This window comes from Dama dama, chromosome 19 (assembly GCF_033118175.1).
Source record: "Dama dama isolate Ldn47 chromosome 19, ASM3311817v1, whole genome shotgun sequence".
Classification (NCBI taxonomy): domain Eukaryota; kingdom Metazoa; phylum Chordata; class Mammalia; order Artiodactyla; family Cervidae; genus Dama; species Dama dama.
Genome location: NC_083699.1, coordinates 22,785,406 through 22,808,691, shown reverse-complemented (window position 1 = coordinate 22,808,691; position 23,286 = coordinate 22,785,406). Strand labels below are relative to the sequence as shown.

The window sequence follows — 23,286 nt, the reverse complement described above, 5'->3', positions numbered from 1 at the left end:
ATGCTCATAACTAATGAGTAAAAACATAGAATTTACAGAAGTGGCATTAAAATACAATTTATTTGGTGGTATTTCTAGCCAAATTCCGAAGATCCAAAATCTGAGTAAAAAGTGGAAAGTCATATTAAGAGCTTCATTTATCAAGAGACAATATAGGAACTTCCCTAGCAGTCCAGCAGTTAGGACTCCACACTTTCACTGCCGAGGGCCCAGGTTCAATCCTTAGTCACAGAACTAAGATCCCATAAGTTGAAGGGTGCAGCCAAAAAAAAAAAAAAAAAAACACGATACTGCTTACATACCACATATCAAGAGCCGAAAGGAAGAACACCAAGAAGTGATTAGGATAATCATTTTCTATGTTTGGTATGCATTAAGAGCACCTATGGAGCTTTTCTAGCATGTTCTGGAGACTGATTCAAAGGGCCCAAGGTGTGGTGGGGCTTGGACACCACTGTTTTTAAAATATTTTTGATGTGTATCAAATGTTAATCGTGCTAGGATATTTTAAAAAATGAGTACATGTAGATTAACTGTCTTTATATAAGCACGTTTCAACTATCATTTGTACAATTTCTGTAGACATGAAACATACAGAAAAGTGACAAACTACTGTTGCAACAGAACTGACAGGACCTTTTCTTCTGGAAAAAAATAAAAGACTTTTCTAAAATCTGTCTATCAAAATCATTCTATGAAATGAAACATAAAACAAATACCAGCAAAAAATCCTTTATATATAATCTATGGTTTCTTTTTAAAAAGCCTAAAATCTAACAATACAGAAGGAATTATCTAATACAAATACAAAACAAAATTAATTTAGAAAATAATTTCTTAGCAAGATCTTCAGCATTCTAAAAAGACTTTCAAAAAACTTAGTAATACTTACATAATTTAGAAATAGACCTTTCCCAAAACACTGCACTGTAACAAATATATTTAAAGATGAACTTAACTGATAATTATGAGTGTTACAATGATAGCAGATACAACTAAAATATATGCATATGACAATAATACAGCATTAGAAGAAGAATGACAAGACAAAAACTCAAGTCTTCAAACTTTCTTTACAAGTCATTCTGGAAGAGCGTCATGCCATGGCAATTTAAAATAAAATTATTTTAGCTAAGAAGCAGATAATGTGATGAAGAAAAACACAATAAATCAACCTTAGCCACTCCAATCCTTTAATCCTAAAAATAATAAATTGAAAGGCTAATTTATGTAAAGACAAAATACTAATTACCATCATGTTAGAGGAAATCTGATAACTACTTCCCTTACAGAATTATGACATCACTGTAGCAGTTTTTAAAAAGAAATTTTGTTCATTAGATGCTTGGATTAATGAAGATGTGAATTAAATATAGCCTCTCCATTTCAGCAGACTTCTTAAAAAGGCTGAGTCTTAATTTTCTTTAATTTCTTCACATTCCAATAAATTCCTATTGAATTTAAGCCAGAATAGATTAGTTGAACATTTTTACAACTTTATAAATTGTATTTAAACCCTGTATATTAAATTAATACATATGAATAATTAGATTTCTTAGATAAATTAAATACTAAGTTTGATGTACATTGTACAAAGGCAGTATTTCAAACTTTAAGTCAGTCCCACTGGTGGCTATTGTGAAAATGCTGACTGTGCTGTGAAATGGTGATGATCTGTACAGTTTACAAGAATTTAGTTTTATTAAGTCTTCTGGTTGGTTCCTATGACTAGGACCCCAGAGAAAATACAATTAAAGAAATCAATACCAATAGAAAATACATTAATTTTATTACAGGTGTAGTTTAAAAGCAGAAAACAAATGAGCCATAACTAATGCATGGCAGAAATAGGAAATAAGGTCATCATGGTGTTTGATCAGCAGTATAGGAACAGACTTTGTGGAACTAAAAATTTAATGTCCAAAGACTAGGCAGTGAGATTAAATCAATACGTGGGGAAAATGGAAGGGGCAAGTGGTAGTTAAGTATCAGAATAAATTTGAATTTTCTAAGTTCATTAGAAAGGAAAAGGACTACTGTGAAACTACAGCCACCACCAACTGTTATGGTTTAATCTATAAAAATTTCAAACTTGAAACTTATAAAAAACTCAAATATAAAATGTTTAATAAACTAGCTTTCTGATAACGCAAATGTCTACTTATAACTGGTTAATTTTTTAACTATTTATGAATATAACGTACCAAATTCAGAAGTCAAGTGTTTTATACTATGCACTAAGTTTCTATTTAGAAAATTCTTTAGGATTTTATTTTTTAAAAAGTGCATAACAGGTATTAAGCTTATCAAAAATTTTCAAAACTCAGTATATTTCCCTCATCTCCAATTATCTAGAAACTTATTAAAACAATCTGCATCAAATTTGAAACTGCTTTTAATAAGATAAAAACACCAAATAGCTATCTAAAATTCATTTTGAAAATGTAGTCTCAGATAATTCAAATAAAAAAAGTACTGACCACTGGTTTTCTCCAGAATTCTCAGTTCTACACAACAAAATTTATATCTAGTTTTCTAGTTTTTAAGAAAAGCACTTTTTGTTTCATTAGAAAAGTTACCTTCAGTGGATTAATAGTTACTTCAAAGTAACTAAAAGTTACTTCAGTGGAGAAATAGCACAAATCTTATTCAGTACCTCAATTTGTCTAGTAGAAATATGAATTTCCCCCCTCACAGTTTATATGTGAAAGTCTTCCCTTGTGGCTCAGTTGGAAAAGAATCCACCTGCAATGTAGGAGACCTGGGTTCAATCTCTGGGCTGGGAAGATCCCCTAGAGAAGGGAAAGCAGTATTCTGGCCTGGAGAATTTGCTTAAGAGTCAGACATGACTGAGTGACTTTCATAGTTTATATACTGGTCTATGAAGCTTGCTAACAGCACTGTCATGGGCTGATACTATTATGGATTATTTAAATTTTGAGAAGAAAATAAACATATTCTACAGGTCAAAACTCAATCATAAACTGATAGATTTCACTTCAGTAAATGAAAGTCAATTCTGAAATGAAAAACAGAAATGGAATTAAGGCAACTCTAAAGCAAAGTTATACTTATTCACCCCAAATAGTGCTACTGCAGTATAATTCACTCCTTTAAAAGCTGTGTATAACCTAGACATAAAAGCCAAACATCAAAACAAGCAATGCAGCCATGACGCAGCAGCAGGTGCTTTTACTTCAGTGAATGAAAATAATGGTCACAACTCAAATGAATGGTCAATTTAATGTGAATATGTGCACCTTACCAGAGATGTTTATGTTTACTACCAGAGACGTCTTAGCAATTCCATATTCCTCACAAAGTCAATACAGCTGTTGTAAAAAAATCAACTGTGGTTCCGAATACCCGTTCACGGTCGACCTCAGCAATGTATCTGACGTAGGAGACTGGTTATCTGTGACAGGCAGTAGCAGGTGCTGGTCCTCAGTCCCAAGTGGAAGAGTTAGTGGTAAAGTCATATCAGAAGGTTTCACATCCAAAGTTTCTGACAGAGGACTTTTTTGTATGGAGTCTTGTTCACTCAAGGGATGATCTTCTATACTGGAATCTAGAATTTTATCTGCACCTGAAGGAGAAGGGAAAAAAATCACTATCTTTAAAAACAAAACAAAAACCCTGAGGAAGACTCATCTACTTACCATTCCCATTCTAACCCCACCTTTAGTCACACTGTTTCTCTTTTGCTCATTTGCCCTTCTCATTACCTGCACAAACCCCTTATGGGCATCAAGACTAGGTTCATGCATCAACTCCATTATAAAAATGGACTTCATTGCTCCAGACCAGGGTAAGCTGTTTCTTAATCACTCATTTGTCAGTACTCCATATACCACCTTGTGACACCTAGCTATCTATCTTACTGCTATGTAACATCCTACTTAGGTATGTCTTGAATGCTCAACAGACTATATATTCCTTAGAGCAAATGTCTAATTATACTTCTCTACTTCCAAGTACCTTATAGTGCTACACAGGTAAGTACTCTTTTTAATTCACTGAATGTTATTAGTAATTCATATCATTCTGTGAGTTCAAGTTCAGAAGTATGGCACTTTCATTTATTTTCAAAAGAAATTCTGCATTACTCAAGGGATTAATTACCCTGATGACTAAAGACACACTTTTCTCTTCAAAATTTCCACTAGCTTTCCCATGCTCTTGTCACTCCAGAAGTACTAACATGATTTCAATCTCACTACCCTCATTAGACAAACTTGCATACTTTTGTAAAGTTATAACTCTATTTTTGCCAAACTGTTCTTCAGTTCAGCCAGCCAAGAATACAACCTGCAGTCTCTTGTTGCAGCGCCTCTCTTCACATTGTTCTCTCTGCCTGGATGAACATTTCCTTTCCCATTTCCATCCTCCATGTTTCAGGTTCTCTAGAATTAAGCCTTCCCAATACTCATGTCAGAAAGACTTAATCTCTTCTTCAGTACTCTTATGTCTTTACCATATCCTACATTTTGTCTTGTAATCATAGTTATTTATTTAGATTTCTGGTTTCCCACACTAGACTGTAAGCTCTTTGAGGACTAGGACTACACTTTCCTAGTATCTGAATGGTTATGTGTACTTTAGAGGTACTTAATAAATGCTCTTCGAATTTAGGACTCACTTAAGTTTTCAGACGTTACTACCTTAATCTTTATGATGTTTATGTTTACTACCAAAAACTTACTATCATCTCTACACAGTGAGGAAGACTAATTTTGTTTCTAGGCATAAAAGAATAGTAAGCACGTTGAAACTTTTTCAAGGATTCATTTTTAAGAAACAGACTAAAAATTCTGTAGTATGGTTTTCCACTTCACGTATTATGACAATTTGGGCATATCAGTTTCCCTATTTACTCTCCTACAATTTTTGGACTAGTGTTCATGATGCTCCTTTCTCTGAATAACTACAATAAACCCAGGTAACCCAGAGTCTAGTATGGGAAAGTGACATACAGTTGTTTATGTATTCTTTCATTCTTGAAATTGTTCATACATCAGGTTTTAAAGGAGAAAATATTTTAAAGCAATGTTTATTACAAGGTCAATATGGAAAGAAACAGTGAACTCACCTACACATTACAAAGCTACCTTCCTCATATGGGTACACCTTGTTTTAAAAAATACATATCTGATTTAAACTGTTACAACGTGTATCTCAATATTTTAAGGAGTAGCACAAGTATGAGAGCTCCAAGTTTTTAAAAAACACGAACATTTACCAGAATGTACTTTTGTTTTGTGCTTCTTTAAATTTTTAATATCTGTGTAAGAATTTCCACATAATTCGCAGATAAATGGTCTTTCTCCTGAAAAATAAATTAAAAAATCAAAGCCTCAGTATTCCAGAAACTGCTAAGGCAAAAATATCAACATTCATGAACACAGTACTAACATTATTATATTACTTAAATTTAATTTCTTTCAAATCACCATTTTAATCTCTTGGCTCTAACATAGTGAAATAAAAACTTCCATACATAGGCACTCCTTTCCTTTATGCAAAGCTTCCCTATTTCAAGGAAAAAATCAAGCATTTTCACTAACAGAAACCTCAAACTAAAAAATTAACTCTATCAGACATTTAGTGAGTGCCAATTACATGCCAGACTCTGGCTAAGAGATGTAGCTGAAGGGGAAAAAAACGCATGATTATGGTTTCTACTCTCAGGTAGCTTATAAATTAGAAAATCCTTTCTATTATGAGGAATAACTTTTAGAAAGATAAAGAACAGTACATTTTCAAAGTGGTCTTTTCCTTTGTTTTAAAAAACCTTGAACATTTAATATTTTCTTCATACTATCTATACACTACCTTTTAGAATTACCATGTCATTGTTGGAATATATCCCTAAAACTTGCATACTGAATATTGTTTCATAAGAAAATCTGATACTTAGTATTACCTATCCCTTTTCATTATTTGGCATATCTGTGCAATTGTATCCAAATCATTTAAAAACTACTGATTACCTGGAACACGTCTTAGAAAATCTACATAATTTTTGACCCAATTTAATCCATACTCCAAACAACAAAAAAATAAACAAATAAAAACTGATACTCATACATTAAAATATAGCTATAGCTAGAGTATGACTAGATACCATATAAGTCCATAATGGTTTAAAGTCAATGTTTACATAAAAAGAAATTAGAGAGAACAAAAAATAATACGTTCTCCCTAAACACAGACCTGTATGGGATCGAAAGTGTTTGTTGAGCTCTCCTGAGGAAATAAAACTTTTCCCACAAATACCACATATGTATGGTTTTTCACCTAGATGGAAAATAAAAGATAGCGAAGTGGTGTACTATACCAATATAATATTTATCAATTACAATAATCTATAGTAAGCTGTTCTCAAGTATTATTTAAATTAAGACCTCTTTATATTGTATTTTAGAGGTATTTTCAGTGTGATCCAACTTAAATGAACATTACTAATTATTTTACACTGTTCATATAACCTGATACTTTTTCATATAATAAAACTTTCTCCAAATATCCTTCCAGTAGACTAAAAATGGGCAAGAAGTCTGATTTTTATAAAGTTAAAAACATGAAAATTCATCAATCCATATTTCAATTCTTGTTATCTACAAGATTATTAAAGGGGAATTAAAATCACTTAGGAAGATCTATTAAAAAATTACCCTACAAAAAAATGAAAATCTTTGAACAACAGATTTTGCTTAAAAATTGATACTTTGGGTTTTAAGTATCTATTTAATTTACAAATCTTAGAATATTTTGTAGAAAAAGTCCTAGGAAGTTACTAAATTGATGTTCTATCCAAACTCATCCCAACCCCTTAACTTTACAGCTTTATTCCAGGGAAATGAAGCTTCAAGAGGCTAAGGAGTTTCTCTAACGCCATAAAAAATGTCTTAACTCAAACTTACATACTGTTAAAATTACTTGATTTTCATGTACATAAGTTACATGATAAAAAAAATTTTCACCCACTGTGTATTATTCTAGAAAATCAGTCTGTTTTTACATCTAATACTTATGTGAAAATCAGAAACATAAAAAGCTTCAAGAAGCACAAACACAGAAGCTTGTACCCTACTTTCTGTAAAGGCTTGATTTCCCTTATTCTTTTATTACAACTGTCCTTGTTTTAAGCAATCTCTGTGTCACATCCTTACCTGTATGTTTCCGAGAATGAGTGATAAGAGAACTAGAGACAGCAAATGCCTTCCCACAGGTATCACACACATAAGGCTTTTCTCCTGTATGCCTTCGAACATGGTAGGTCAGTGTGCTGGCTTGGGCAAATCGCTGTCCACACCTATCACAGACATATGGCTTCTCTCCACTATGCTTCCTATTAGTAAATAATTACAGAGATATATGATGGCAAGTAAAACAACCTGAGGATCATGCTACATAGCAAACTTTTTTGTACAATTTTTCATGAAGCATTTTGTTTCATCTGAACAGATCCAGAATATGTATTTTAAATCAACAGTTTTCCCCAGAAATAAACCCACACACCTATGATCAATTAGTCTGTGACAAAGGAGGCAAGACTACACAATGTTAGAAAGACAGTCTCTTCAACAAATGGTGCTGGAAAACTGAATGCGACATTAAAAAAAACAAATGGATTAAAGACCTAAATGTGAGACCAGACACTATAAAATTCCTAGAGGAAAACACAGGCAGAACACTCTGACATAAATCTCAGCAATATCTTTTTTGATCTGCCTCCCAGAATAATGGAAATAAGCACAAAAATAAACAAATGGGACCCACTTAAATGTAAAACCTTTGGCACAGCAAAGGAAACAATAAACAGAACAAAAAGACAACCCACAGGTTGAGAGAAAATGTTTGCAAATGATGTGACCAACAAGGGATTAGTCTCCAAACCAACAGCTCACATGATGCCTAACAGCATCAAAACAACCCAATCAATAAATGGGCAGAAGACCTAAACAGACATCTCTCCAAAGACATACAGATGGCCAAGAAGCACATGAAAAGATGTTCAATATCACTAATTATTAGAGAAATGGAAATCAAAACTACAACACGAAAAGACCTATACAACATATCACATCACACCAGCCAGAATGTCTTATCATCAAAAAATCCATAAACAAATGCTGAAGAGGGGGTGTGGAGAGAAGGCAACCCTCCTGCACTGTTGGTGGCAATGTAAATTGGTACAGCCACTATGGAGAACAGTATGGAGGTTCCTTAAAAAACTAAAAACAAAGCTACCATGACCCTGCAAACCACTCCTGGGCATACATCCAGAGAAAAACAAGATCCAAAAGGATACATGCACCCCAATGTTCACTGCAGCACTGTTTACAATAGCCAAGACATGAAAGCAACCTAAATGTCCAGCTACAGAGGAATGGATAAAGATGGGATACTTTTATACAACAGAATATTACTCAGCCATCAAACAGAATGAAATAATGCCTTTTGCAGCAAGAAGATTGGACCTAGAGACTTTCACACAGACTGAAGTCAGTCAGACAGAAAAGGAGAAACAAATGAAACCCCTTATATGTGGAATCTAAAAAGAAATGATATAAATGAACTCACATACAAAACAGAAAGAGGCTCAACACACTTAGAGAAAGAACTTTTGGTCGCGTGGAGGGGGGTGGGGGGGGAGGATGGGAAGGAATAGTTAGGGAGTTTGGGATGGGCACGTACACACTACTATACTGAAAATGGATAAACAAAAAGGACCTACTGTATAGTGCATGGAACTCTGCTCAATGTTACGTGGCAGCCTGGATGGGAGGGGAGTTTAGGGGAGAATGGACAGATGTATATGTATGGCTAAGTCTCTTCCCTGTTCACCTGAAACTATCACAGTATTGTTTATTGGCTCTATTCCAATACAAAATAAAAAGTTTAAAAAAATTTTTAAAATAAAATCAACAGTTTCAATGTATAATGTCAAGAATAAATGTTTCAGTTGTTATGAAAACATTAGTTCTGAGATTAGTTCAAAGTTTTCCCATCAGCAATATGTGGTAGTCGAGTATGCCCACAATACTACAGGCAATTATTTTTGCTTGTCCATTCGCTTTCCCTAAACCTTCAGCACCCATCCTCTCAGCTGATGTCCTTGCTTTCTGTTTTGCTAAGAAAAATTTTAGCAATCAAAAGAAAATTTCTACCACCACAAACCTCCACCTATAGGCATCTGTATCTACAGAGTTTGCTTTTCTTCACTCTAATACAAGAACGGTAGTTCTTCCTATTTGTTTACTTGAGACACTATCCCCCTTGCCTACTCCAGGTCCAATCCTGAAATTTCTTCCATCCTGTATCATCAATTCCCCTCCCCCTCTGGATTATAGAATACAAATATGCTGATACATCTCCCATCTTAAAAAAAAAACAACAAAAAAGACCCTGACCCTACTTGTTCCTCTATTTTTCTCCTCTCCTTTTAGTAAGATCCTGAGTCTCCAAGAATTCTACTTTCATTTCTTCCCCACTAGTCTCTGCTAACACTGCTTTCCTCAAAACCACTGCTAACCTTTTACTTTGCCAAATCCAATAGTCAATTCTCAGTCCTCATCTTCCTATCATCAGAATTTGACACAAAGACGGCTCCCTTCTGAAATCATTTCCTCCACCTGGATTCCAAGACTGCCCAACATTCCTGTTTGCCCCTATTTTTGCTGTTCCTTCCTAGTCACTTCAGCTGGTTCTTGCCTATCTCTCAGAACTCAAAGTTAGTGTGCCTCATGACTCCATCCTTTGATCTCTTTTCTGTCCATCTTCATTCTCCTGGTGATCTCATCTCTAACATTATGACTTTAAATACTACCGACATGCCAACGACTCCAAATTTATGCTGCTGCTGCTGCTGTCGCTTCAGTCGTGTCCGACTCTGTGCGACTCCATAGACGGCAGCCCACCAGGATCCTCTGTCCCTGGGATTCTCCAGGCAAGAATATTGGAGTGGGTTGCCATTTCCTTCTCCAATGCATGAAAGTGAAAAGTCAAAGTGAAGTCACTCAGTAGTGTCTGACTCTTCGAAACCCCATGGACTGTAGCCTACTAGGCTCCTCTGTCCATGGGATTTTCCAGGCAAAAGTACTGTAGTGGGTTTGCCATCTCCTTCTCCACCGAATTTATGTCTTCAGCTCAAACCAGTCCCCTGACTTCCAGACTGAGCCATCTCTTACACATTTCCATTCAGGTATCTAATAGTCATCTCAAATTTAACATGATCAAAATTCTACTCCTAAACTCAAACACTCCTACTTAAACTGCTCTATCCACAAATTCCCATTTCAGTTAATGGTAATTCCATCCTTTCATATGATAAAGCTCAAAACCTACGTATCGTTCTTAATTCTACTCTTTTTTATACCCCACATCCAAATGTGCAGAGAATTCTGTTTGCTATACCTTTAAAGTACATGCAGAATCTGACTACCACTTATCTCTCCCACTACTACCTTGCTGACCTGAACCATCATCCCTCTCACTCAGGTTTTATCTATAGCTTCCTAACTGGTAACTTTGCTTCCCTCTTGCAATCCTACAATCTTTTGCTAACAAAGCATCCATAGTGATCTTACAATGCAAGTAAGTTCACATCACTTATTTCTCATTCTCAAACATAAAAGCTTCATAATGGCCTACAAAACCTTTACCTTCTCAACACCTTAACACCATTCAGACCTTATTTCTCTCCCTTATTTATTCTCCTTCAGGCATTATGGCTCCCTTCTGGTTCCTTCACTGTGCTAATAATATTGTGTAATGGTACTACAATTAGAACTCTACTGTCCTAAATTCTCATATAATAGTCTATTTAAGGCTACAGTGAATGACAGACTTAAAAGATCAAATGTCTTTTTTTTGCTTTTATTTTTACCTTGCATGAATCTTGAGATTGCTAGAAGTTGCAAATTGTAAATTGCATACATCACATTTATAGGGTTTTTCCTCACCATGATGCATGCGACTATGGAAGACTAGCTGGCATTTCTGAGCAAATCCTTTATCACACAATTCACATTTGTATGGCTTCTCACCTAAAAGAAAAGTAAGTAAAATTTACATTTAGAAGGAAATATTGTTTTAGTTGCTTAAGTCATACAAACTTTCAAAAGAGTTCAACAGTATTAGTTTCAGTATTCAGAAAATATTATCTGCTAGAAGTAAAAAAACATATAGGATCTTTTTCCAGATTGATTATTAAAAACACCAATAGAGTTAAAAGAAATTAGTGTTTCTTATTTCATAACAGTGAAAGGTGATGAGAGAAATATATAATGCTTCTGAAAAGTACAAATCTAGTATACTAATAAAAGTTGAGGGAGGAATGTACATATAATTTACATTCAGAAGTTGACAAAGTCTAAGGAAGCAGGTAGTGAGATATCTTGGCAAAATCTGAGAATCAGCCTGAGTTGTAATTACTTTTTATCAGTTTTAATATATTGTCTGTTAAACAGTTAGCAAGCTAGAACTAAGTTTATGCTTATTTTAACTGTGAGGAAAAATGGTTTAGAGTTCACGCACTGGGACTTCAGAGTACCAATTACAACAAAACAAAGAGCCATTAAATATTTGGTCACGATTACAAAGGTATTTTCAAGTCTAACATGCTCAATATTTTTACAAATTTAAGTGTATACTAAATTTTGGACATATATAGTCAACACTATATATTAATGCCTATAAAAACACTTCAGCCACAATATAAAGACAACTATACTTCCCAAAGTCTTACCTGTATGAGTTCTTACATGAGTTTTCAGCTGGTTACACTGGGTAAATGCCTTTCCACACAAGTGGCAGACATAAGGTTTGACTCCTTTATGTATTCTCATGTGCCTTCTCAAGCTGCTGGCTTCTGAGAACACTTTCCCACATGTGTTACACATTGGTTTGGCCTTGGAATACCTCTGATCCAGCTCTTCCCCAGAGCTTTCCAGTTCATAAGAGTTCTTGACACTGGCTATATTAGACATAGAGTGTTCTTTCAGAGCACAGTTTGGCTGTGATTTTCCACGTTTCCGTTTCACTGTAACAGTCTGCACAATATCTTGTGCTGGGAAAGTATTTTCCACAACTGATGTCAACTCAAGTTCTGAATTACTTCTTTGTGCAACTTGTTCTATTATAGGTGTGGACAACTTATTTGCATCAAGAAATAATTCAACAGACGCATTCTCTAAAATGTCACTGGGATATTGCACTGTTTTATTCTGCCCTGTTTTCTGGGAATTGAAGGCCTTCTTCTTCTTTTTAGTTTGAGATGACTTCTTTGCTAAAGCTCCTTGTTTAGGATTTGCCTGAACTAAATCTGTAGACACCTCTGATTTCTCCCGACTGTTATAATCTCGCAGGGTCAGGAGACAAGTCTGTTGATTCAATTCAATGTTTCCAGTAATACTAGATATCTCTGTAGAAGAGGGATTAGCAATAAAAGCAAAATCTTCCATCTTTATTTTACATTTAGTGACCACCTCTTCCACTTTGAGATAGTCAGCAGCCTGATGGATTTCTTTAACATTCCAACTGTAAGGAAACAAGGCTAAATGACAATATTCTGATCAAAGAAAAAACGTTTTTGAAACACAACTACACAAATATTTCTGTCTTTTAAAGACCTAATGAAGTAGAATGATGAAAAATGATTAACAGAACAAATTTATTCACTCAGAATGTTTAGGAAAAAATATTCAGTTTTACAGAATTTGAAAAGATAAAAAGTAACGGATCATTCACATGTACAACCATGGAAAAACAAAATGTTAATATCTCTACTTGTTAAAAAAACACTTGGAACACAAAAATAGTTGTTGGCAACCTACTGCCTCCTCCCATTTATCCTGAGGCCTCTTCAGATAGCAACCAACTTTTATTTGTAATTAAGAAGAGTCTTGAAAAACTATTATCTTCCTCTGCTCCCCTATGAGGAACTTGAACAGTATTTCTTGAAACTTCCTGTGCATTTCAATTACCCAGGGATTTGTTAAATGTAGATTCAAATTCAGTAGGTCTGTTTTGGGGCCCAAGCATCTGCATTTCTAACACACTCCCTGGTGATGCCAATGCTGCTGGTCCATGGATCACAGCTGAAGGAACAAGGTTTTAGAAAGCACTCAGCTCTCTAGAAACCTTCCCAGCTTTTTTGTGTTTGATATTCAACACAAATTAGCTGGAGAACTTGTCGTATTAGAGTTACGTAGAAAAATTTAACGTTCAATTTGAATGTTCAACATGCAAATCAATATTTACTGAGCATCTACCATGTGTGGTACTCAGAGGGATATTAAGACGTATCAAATAGTCTCTGCCCTACAGAAGTTTACAATGCAGGGGAAGGCTGGTTGTTCAATTATGTTAGCAATGGCTCTGGACTACTAGCTGACTTAATTAGAGTAAGTCAGCATCTTTGGGGGCTTCAATTTTCTTAGTTGTAAAGTCAGAGAGCTGAGTTGGTATTAATACCAAAACCACGCCCTTTTAATTATTTGAGAATGAATATATACTTACACACATATAAATACACCCTCTACTAACCTTCCTATTTGTCATTTTCCCCAGAAAAAATTAAGTAGATTTATAGACTAGTCTGGAAACCTAATCACCAGTTTTAGTGAACATTTTATTCTGGGAAAATCCATCCCAAATTCCTAAATATACTACAAACAAACTTTTCAACAATCATCTGTTTGCAAACTGACTTCCTTAGCTAAGAATACATTACTTACTCTATTCTTATGGCCTTTGGCTATAATTTTGGAACAAATAAGGAATGATCCTTGTAATCAAGTTAACTTTCTGTTTGCAAAGGTACAGTATGAATGCCCCCCAAATAAATACAATCTTATTAGTCTTCCATATGAATTTCTTTGCATGTATATACCACTTAGTCTGTAAAAACATTGTTTCTTAAGCATTTTTTAATTGATTTTTGTTACACAGTCTACTATTAAATTACAATAAGTGAGAGACACTATTAGAATGAAACTCACATTTATTCTATCACTTATTATACCAAGGTCTCAAATTACAATTGTTCTTAGTCAATGAACCACAATACTAGGTCAGATAACCTTTAAGACCACTACAAACTAGTACTGAATCACACATGAATTGTTCAGAACTGAAACTGTAATTCATACAAATTATTTACCTATTTCATTGATAGCCTATAAGCTCAGTTACAGGTAAGAAAATCAACCAACATTTGTTTATGCCAGTAACTGATCTGCTTTTGTTTATAAGCATGAAGTTAAAAGTGTTTGCAAACTTGCTTTCACTTTTTGAACAGTCACTGAAATTCATTTAATTACCTATGCCAGATATATGGCTAACTGCTTTATATGAGTAATTGTAATTGCCATTTTACATACAAAGGATCAGAGGTTCAAAGAAGTAACTCGTCCAAGATTACAGAGCATTAGAACCAAGATCTGAGCAAGCAAACTAGCTCCTGAGTCCACTTATTTCTTTATTATTCTGTTTTCTTAATAAGTTGTACAGACTTTCTATTTTTGGTATACATCTTCTCTTACATTTATGGCTGGGCTCAAACAATTAACTCCCCAGCTTTCCAGGAAAGATGTGTATCAAAAAAGGCTGAACCAAACATCTGGCCCTTCTTCACACGGTCCTCGCATGGAGGCTCAGAGTAAGCTGCCCTGCAGTGTGTGCAAATCAATTCAAGATTTTTCTGGCAAAGTTAACTGAGAAAGGGAAATCACTAAATTAAAGATCAACCAAAATTCACTGGTTTTGTGATTGTTTATTTTATATTACACCTTCTAAATTTTTAGATCAAAGGCACTGTACAGCCAAATATTCAGGAAACTTAAATAATATCATGTGACATTTATCTGTGACACTACTGTTCCTTTAAGCAACTTATACAGAACTGACACAAAAATTTCATTACATCAAAATTTAAAAGTAATTCCAAACAGCATGAATGCTTCCTTTTTAATAGGATTAAGGAAAATCCTGACTCCAGCTTTTCAGAGAAATATATTTTCATGATAAGCTGCAATGTAAAGAGAGGGAAGGATTTTGTTTAATGTGTACACATATGTATCTAGAGAGATCATCTGGAAAACAACGAAAGAATATTTATCAAAGTGTTAAGAGTGATTATCCGTGGGTGGCAGAATTTCTGATGTTTCCTTTTTTGATTTTTTCCTTAATTTTTCTCCAATAAATGTGGATTCAAAGGATTTGGAGAGTAGGACAGAAAAGAAATAAAGGAAGGAAACTAATGTTCACTAGGAGATAGTAAATCCTAAATCTTCACAGTAACAACCCATGTAGTTATTATCATCTCATTTTTTCATATGGAGAAACTGAGGCCTACAGAGGATGTATATTGATCCAAGAAACATAGAGACTGACAGGCAAGATCGTGCTATGTCAGATGGTGACCTATTCATGTTTACACTTTCAAAAAAGCTGGAGAATAGAAGGCAGGAGTAATTTCATGGGTTTCTCTTTCCTTTTATCCCCATCGCCTTTCTCTCAAACAACGAGTAAACATATTAGTATTAATTTAACTACACAGTTCATCAAAATGAAAGACAAAATGCCTGCCTTATCAGGTTCTTCAGAACCTACGTCTTTTCAGTGCAGTGACAGCATTCTACACCTCAGAGAAGCATTCTAGCTGACTTAAGCATTGTATTTTTCTGAATCAAGATCAGGAAGAGGTCCTGCATGTTGCTATTTATGGCTAGAAAAGGGGGCACTTTAAAACCAACAGATTCTTTCTTCTTTCTCCACCTATACCTTCCACCCAAACATCTTATGAAGTAGGGGATGAAGAGTGAGTAGACCAGAGGGAACCTAAAGGCCAAAAAGCAAGGGGAAATTGGAATTCAATGAAAATTCATCGTATTTCTATTTCGATCTTTAAGTTTCCATTCCTCAAAACACACACTTTGTTTCAATAGATAAGTCAAATATGTCAAAAACCATGCTGTATTCCTACGAACATCTGTACTTTCCGTGCCTATGAAATGTAGTCTGTTTACTGCAAACCAGTGATATTGACCTCTTTATTAAAAACAACACTGGGCACATCAGTATTTGAAGACCGAGAGTTCAGGTATTGAATGGGAAAATACTAATCTGCTTTAGCTCAAGACTATTGACCAGCTGTTGTAAGTGGAAATAACACATGTACCTTACCTGTCAAGATTCAAAGTTCCTGTGTATATAAACTCCAACAGTTTCTGAAATCCATCAGCTTTCACCTGACTCTGATCAAGAAAGACATTGTTCTCAGAAGTGCTCCTGTAGATTGCACCAAAATATTCACTAAACGATGCAAGCACATTCCTGTGAGCTTTAAACTGGAATTCCCCAATCACTATGGTGCAGTCACAAAGGAAACCTGCTTCCCGTTGTTTGTTCAGTCTCTCTAAAAGGTGCTCACAGTGGTGCGAATACTGCATTTTGATATCGGAATCGAATTCTATCCTTGTTCTAAAAAAACAAGAGAGAGAGTAAATCAGTACCACTATGTTTTCATCAAACTTCTCTCCCAAGCCATTGGTGAATAGAGAGACATAGAATCCAAACAAGAACAAAGCCTGTTCTCATTTTACGCCCCCAGAAAATTCTTATCAAGCAAATACGGATAAAAATGCCGAAGGGATAAAAAGCCTTCCTAGTTTTTATTTCATCTTGGTCAACTAACACAACCCTTTGGACACGTCAACAAATGACGATGTGTGAAAACATTTCCACAAAGTGAAAAAAAAAAAAGCACCGCAAAATTTCACACTTCTACATCGCAAAGAGTCGGACACGACTGAGCGACTTAACTGAACATCAGTTGAACCTTTACAGTTTCAAGCTCAGTAGGCACACGTAAATTACGAAAAAAAAAAAAAATTAACAAACCATTAAGAAATGATTCCTTGGGACAAATGGTCAAAGGAAATGGTACGAGTTCTTTAAAATTTTTCTCAACTGCTTCTCTGCCTTTCGATTAAGTGTAAAATTGCTCTCAAATTTCCGAAACCCGTTAACTTCCGCAGAGCATACAGTGGCTTAAACGCAACGCGGGTGCCGAAGGGGGCGGAGAACCAGCAGGGCCAAGAGTTGTCAAAGATCTGGTCACCCGCCCCGAGAAGGCCACGCTCCTCCCTACCACCACCTCCGTCTACTCGAGGCCGCAAGGAGAGTGACAGTAAAAGCCGGTCTCTCCCGACTTCCGCCTTCCTGCCCTTCGCCCAGCTCCCACTCCCCCAATTCCCACGGCAGAGGCTGTGGCCAAGGCCAACACCGGGGCTGCCTCGCCCTAGCTTTCCACCCTAACACCTTCACACCGGCCTGAATGCGAACTCCACGGAGCCTGCCCTCCAATGCCCCAAGGTCTGGAGAGAGCGGGAATAGCGGCCTGGGGGCAAAGACAGAACTCACCTATAGAAACCCGAGGGGGAACAGTTTCTTCACTCTCTCTCCGCCATCTTGGAAATACGTCACCACGCCACGCTCCGCCTTTCCCTGCTTCCTCCACGGTGACGTCACATCCGGTCCCGCGCGTTCCGCGGCTACGCGGTAGGCTCTAGGACCCTGGAGGTCCAACAGCAGCCTGAGGGCAGCATGCTGGTGCATAGAGAACTCGCTACTTAGCATCCCAGGAGCTCCCGGAAACCGGGAGAGTCTTGGCTAGGAGACTAAGGGCTTGCTTACGGATCCCCGACTGTCGTCCTCACCGTGAGCATTCTAGACAGTCAGCATCTCGCGCTCCGCCTGCGTTTTGCGCGGAGGCTGAGCCGCGCTGCGTTGCGGCCTCTTTCCAGGAACCAGATTGTGCATTGTATGCTGGGGCTTGTAGTTAGTTGCTCATCTTCTCCCATTATCCTCCAGTTCCGTGAGGCCCCACGAGTGGGAACAGCTGCTTTGTGTACTCTGGCTCTGGGCCATGGGAATTTTGGAGCTGAGACTGATCACCCCTTTTTATTTTAGGTACTACCAAAAAGCTCTTGAGAAACTGAGTCTTGTTTGCATCAGCCAACTGGAGCCCAGTATCCAGGATACCCTTACCTGGTGATAGAAGTCTGAGATGCAAGAAAGCGGCGCAAAGCAGTAGGGCACACTGGGCATGCGCTTGGGGAAAAGTGGGCTTTATACCGGAAAAGGTTCTGCCTGTGGACTAGAAAACATTTAATACAATTATTTGCATTCTATGCAGATTTTGTACAGTGAGGGAAGGTTGGCGGGCTACATGCGGTCCATGGGGTCGGAAAGAGTCAGACAGAACTGAGCACGCAGTCAACCACAGTGAGGGAAAGGTGTGCTAGTTAGCTCCGTGATTTTAAAAGGACGTACAAACGGTACGTGCTGGTATGTTAGGGTGAGTACTTTTATGCGGACAACAAAAATCCAAGAAAACCAAAACTTCGGCATTTTTTTACTTGTTAAAAGTTGTGTCAGGACCATGGGAAATTTACTCATGACTTTATTTTAAAGACCATTGTAAACTTGAATTTATTCTTTTTTTTCTCGAGATCTTTTTTTACAACCATATTTTTTTTGCTCTGTAAATTCTCGGTTAGAACCATGTTTATGGGGGGGAGGGGAAGCCCCACAACCGTTAGGTTTATAAGGGGAAAAAATGAGCCTGGTTCTTTCTTGATTTCGTCTTCTCTTTGAGTATAATTTTCTGATTACATTTATTTTTGTCGGAATCCTTTTCGGTAATTTATTAATTCAGGGATAGCTGTGAGTCTCTAGTAGGTGTCAAACAGATACCAAGTATATGAAAGCGCAAAACATGGTCTCTGGCGTTTAGAAAAATCAACCATCTCAATGGGAAAACTAATGGAAAACCGAATGACTTGTAATACAAAGAGTGCCGAGGTGACAGGGCTTACCAGTTTTTACCCTGCGTTTAATTACGCTTGCTAGGCTGTACATTATTTTTTCAGTATCAGGTTGTGAGTTGAATTTAAAAACAATTGTTTAAAGTCTGGAACACTCCTTCCACGTGCATGTCATTTATAAGAATATTTGTTTAATAACATCCACGTTAAAAGTTCAAATTCCCAAGGTACTGCAAATTATTATCAGAATTTTACATTTTAAAAGGGTAAGAAAAGGAGTATCACAGGCTCCTTTTTGCTCCTGTTAAAAAGTAAGGGAAATGAAAGCTGTTTCCGCCCGGTTTCGAACCGAGGACCTTTCGCGTGTTAGGCGAACGTGATAACCACTACACTACGGAAACTTGCCTAGAGAGAAAGGTTGAGAAACTCCCTCATAGGTCTCTATAGTTCTGTTGTGGCATGTCGTTCAGAAAGTTAGCCGTAACTTTTAACAAAAGAACAAAGAAACCCCAACGGGAAATGACCATATGTCCAGTTAAACAGTGCTAGCATTTCAAAAGTTGGAATTTACGTACATTGTTTTCAAAGCCCCTGGTTAGAAACTGGGCACCCGTTAGTTGGTCCTTCTTTGAGGTTTACTTTCTTCTACGGAAAAGAAGTATATTAGCTTCTTTGTTGCTGAGTGTCTCGGGTGTATTTCGGGGCTTTGGCTAGCTAGGAAGAGGCGACTTCGCTAGAATCCTGGAGTCCTCGCTCACGCAGGGGCGGAGGGGCGGAGGGGCGGAGGGGCGGAGGGGCGGAGGGGCGGAGGGGCGGAGGGGCGGAGGGGCGGAGGGGCGGAGGGGCGGAGGGTCGGGGTGCGGAGGAGGGGCACCAAACTCCCCAGCCGTCATCTTAGCGTCTAGAGAGAAAGCAACGCTTTCAGCCTCTCGTGGAAGGACATGTAGTTTAGTTTTGAATTTCCTCCTTTGCTTCTGTACTAGTTTTAGACAGTACTTAGTTTTAAAATCTTCTATAGGGTGTGCAAAATTCAGGTGTTTTTTTTTTTTTTTTTAAATCAGACATCAAGATGCACTTTTTGCCACACAGCGTGCATAAATTTTCTAAGCCTGAACTTCTTATGACTTAATATCGTTTACCCTGGAAAGAGGCAGATACACCCTGATGCCTAAACAATCAATAATTTTTCGGGAATGAGAGTGAGCTTCCATATTACACCGGGGGCGGAGATTGGAGGAGTAATCTGATGGGATTGCTAAAAAAAATTTTAAAGTGAGATGGTACTATTTCGGTTTTGAGTACACTTTGTTTAGAAACCACCGGGAAAGAAACAAAGTATTGCCGATTATATATAGATATAATAATAAAAGTATTATTATACTTTTAAAGTTAAACCCACTTTAAATCCTGGCATTTCCCCCTTTCTTCTTTTAAAAATTGACAAAGTTCTCTTTCAAGAAGTTCAGAAGCGTGAACCGTGCCCCGCCTTCTACACTTTCCCCGTTCAAATCTCTGCACCTTTTATCGATTTCAAGAGCGCGTCTGAGAACTTCCTGCAGGACCCTGGACAGACATCTATTAACCAGAACGTAGATGGTAAAGAGTCTTCCTGCAGTGCGGGAAACCCGGGTTCGATCCCTGGGTCTGGAAGATCCCCTGGAGAAGGAAATGGCAACCCACTCCAGTCTCCTTGCCTGGAAAATTCCATGGATGAAGGAGCCTGTACAGTCCATGGCGTCGCAGAGTCGGACACGACTGAGCGACTTCATTTTAATGATGTTGAGAAATAAAAGGTTTTACAGCTCATGGAAATATTAGAGACAGCCTTTTGTGAAGCGTTTTTTATTAAGCTTTTGGGGGAAGAAAGGCAGGTTTTCCTGATATTGGTATTCCTGGATTCCAAGGGGGTGAGGAGTGGTCCAGGGCGAGTGAGACGCAATTGTAGGTGGCACTTTAGGGCGCACCTTGCATCCATCGAGTCCTCTGCCTGGGGCTCTCTCGCCCCCCAACCCCTCCCTGGCTCCCCGCTCCCCCTCCTCTAGCCAGCCCCGCTCAGTCCCGGCGGGGCGGTGCCAGGGCCACTATGACGCGGGGTTCCAGGACCTGAGACCCCGCACATCACTTTTCGCGCTCCCCGCGCAGCCCGCAGCCTGGGCAGTCCAAGCAGCCGGGAGACAGGAGGCGGCGGCGGCATGAGCTACCACCAGCTACCAGTGGTGATCGACCACGGCTCAGGAGTGATCAAGGCGGGCCTGGCTGGGTCCCGGGAGCCTCAGTTTGTCTACCCGGACATTGTGGGCCGCGCCAAAGGCCTGACGGGCGTCGAGGGCGCGCAGGAAGTGTGCGTGGGAGACCAAGCGGAGCAGCGGAGAAACTCGCTTTCCATCAGGTACCGCCTTCTCCCGGCGGGCAGGACCGGGTGGAGGGGAAGGCGGGAGAACCCAGAGGAGGGGCCGAGGCTAGAGAAAGGATGAGAAGCGAGTAACGAGAGGCTCTGCCAGGCGGCGTTGTTACAAACGCTTGAGCACAAATCTCTGAGGGCACCACAAACCTACAGAGTGAACATTACTTGCTCTTTGTATCTATTCGAATATATTCAAACGTATAAACACTGTCGTTCATAAAGTACAAGTTCATCTAGAAATGTTAATTCCTGGTACCTTTGTCATTTGGGCTATTTGTTTTCAACTAACTGATATGAAAACTGTACTATTATGTGAAGATCTCCCTATTTTCTTTTTAATTAAAAAGGGTATTCCAAAGGGGCAGAGAAGATGGAAATCAACAAAAAATTTCAGAGGAAGGTAGCTAGGCTATCTTCTGCTGGCAGTTACCATCTCTAGAGGCGCTGGCAGTCACCACCCATAAAGGGATACTGGTAATAAAAATAAGGATTAACCCAGTTTTGAAGAGAGTGAAAATTGGAAAAATTTAACGCTTCCATTTATCTTATTGCTCTTCTTACAGCTACCCAGTGGAACGTGGTCTCATTACTTCATGGGGGGACATGGAGATCATGTGGAAGCATATCTATGATGATAACCTCAGGCTAAAGCCCTGTGATGGCCCAGTCTTGATTACAGAGTCAGCACTGAACCCACTGGCCAACCGGCAACGGGTCACTGAGGTGTTTTTTGAGCATCTGGAGGTTCCTGCCTTCTTTATGTCCATCCAGGGGGTGCTAGCTCTCTTTGCTGCTGGCTTCACAACTGGCTTTGTGCTGAATTCAGGTGCTGGGGTTACCCAGTGTGTACCCATCTTTGAGGGTTACTGTCTGCCTCATGGTGTCCAGCAGCTAGATCTGGCAGGTCTTGACCTCACCAACTACCTCGTGATGCTGCTGAAGGAGAAAGGCATCATGCTGCTTCGTGCTTCAGACAGAAAGATTGTCACGGACATTAAGGAAACCTATTGCTATGTGGCAATGAACTTTGAAGAAGAAAAGGCCAAGAAATCTGACTGTATAGAGAAGATTTACCAACTACCTGATGGGAAGAGGTTCAAGCTCCATAGCCAGCTCTTTCATTGTCCAGAGGCCCTCTTTTCTCCAAGTCTCATGCACCTTGAGACCCCTGGCATTGATAAGATGTGCTTCAGCAGCATAATGAAATGCGATGCAGATCTGAGGAATGCTTTTTTCTCCAATATTATCCTTGCTGGGGGATCAACCTCTTTCCCTGGTTTAGATAAACGTCTAGTTAGGGATATAGCAAAGATGGTACCTGCCAACACCCCTGTGCAGGTTATTGCTCCCCCAGAAAGGAAAATATCAGTGTGGATGGGAGGCTCTATTCTTGCATCCCTGTCTGCCTTCCAGGACATGTGGATCACTGCTGCAGAATATAAAGAAGTTGGCCCCAATATAGTACACCAGAGATGCTTCTGACTACAGATAACATGGTTAGGAGAAAATGTTTTGAGTATATGTGACAGAAATCTTTGGATATTACATGTTTCTGGGAAGACAGAAAATATTTCAATTATTGGAATGTCCATGTCTCTCTTGCATTTCTATAATGGAGATAATGGAGAAGCAGTCAAATAATAGATGCTTACTGAGTTGAACCAAATTAAAATGCTCATACTAAGTTACTTCAGTTGTGTTTTCACTCTTCGTGACCCGATAGATTGTAGCCCACCAGGCTCCTCTGTCCATGGAATTCTCCAGGCCAGAATACTGGAGTGGGCTGTCATGCCCCATGCTCCAGGGTATCTTTCCGATCCAGGGATTGAACCCATGTCTCATACCGCTTGCATTGGCAGGCCAGTTCTTTATCACTAGCACTACCTGGGAAGCAAGTTAAATGCTAGAGGAGACATTATTCTTGACCTTGGAGATCTCACATTTCCTTTAGAGAGAGAGAGAGCAATTTGTGGTACAACATGGTATGTGCCAAATGAGTGATATAGCTTTCAGTTTGTTGAAGTTTATGAAGGGAAGTTTTCTATG

The 23,286-nt window shown here is 38.2% G+C and overlaps 2 protein-coding genes and 1 non-coding gene across 6 annotated transcripts; 1 reads left to right on the top strand and 2 right to left on the bottom strand.

Moving 5' to 3' along the window:
• Nucleotides 1–41: 41 nt before the first annotated feature.
• On the bottom strand, nt 42–17,580 carry MYNN (myoneurin). 3 transcript variants are annotated; one of them, XR_009697097.1, is made up of 9 exons: nt 17,431–17,580; nt 16,192–16,488; nt 11,753–12,543; nt 10,892–11,051; nt 7,173–7,351; nt 6,214–6,297; nt 5,240–5,326; nt 3,266–3,586; nt 42–1,451 (listed from the first exon to the last, which is right to left on the bottom strand). XR_009697097.1 is itself a non-coding variant. In XM_061168289.1 (8 exons), the coding sequence occupies exons 2-8, from the start codon at nt 16,455–16,457 to the stop codon at nt 3,324–3,326; spliced, it is 1,830 nt and encodes a 609-aa protein (XP_061024272.1). In that variant the 5' UTR covers nt 16,458–16,488; nt 17,431–17,579; the 3' UTR covers nt 42–3,323. The 3 variants fall into 3 exon arrangements, 2 of the variants coding, with proteins under 2 accessions (XP_061024272.1, XP_061024273.1); XM_061168289.1 differs by having other exon boundaries at nt 42–3,586; nt 17,431–17,579; XM_061168290.1 differs by lacking the exon at nt 6,214–6,297 and having other exon boundaries at nt 42–3,586; nt 17,431–17,579.
• A 314-nt stretch (nt 17,581–17,894) lies between these two features.
• On the top strand, nt 17,895–22,896 carry ACTRT3 (actin related protein T3). 2 transcript variants are annotated; one of them, XM_061168297.1, is made up of 4 exons: nt 17,895–17,979; nt 20,295–20,432; nt 20,979–21,225; nt 21,804–22,896. In XM_061168297.1, the coding sequence occupies exons 3-4, from the start codon at nt 21,029–21,031 to the stop codon at nt 22,720–22,722; spliced, it is 1,116 nt and encodes a 371-aa protein (XP_061024280.1). In that variant the 5' UTR covers nt 17,895–17,979; nt 20,295–20,432; nt 20,979–21,028; the 3' UTR covers nt 22,723–22,896. The 2 variants fall into 2 exon arrangements, with proteins under 2 accessions (XP_061024280.1, XP_061024279.1); XM_061168296.1 differs by lacking the exon at nt 17,895–17,979 and having other exon boundaries at nt 19,929–20,432.
• Nucleotides 19,165–19,237, bottom strand: TRNAV-AAC (transfer RNA valine (anticodon AAC)). Its single transcript has one exon. It is a non-coding gene; the product is annotated as a tRNA-Val (tRNA).
• Nucleotides 22,897–23,286: the final 390 nt, after the last annotated feature.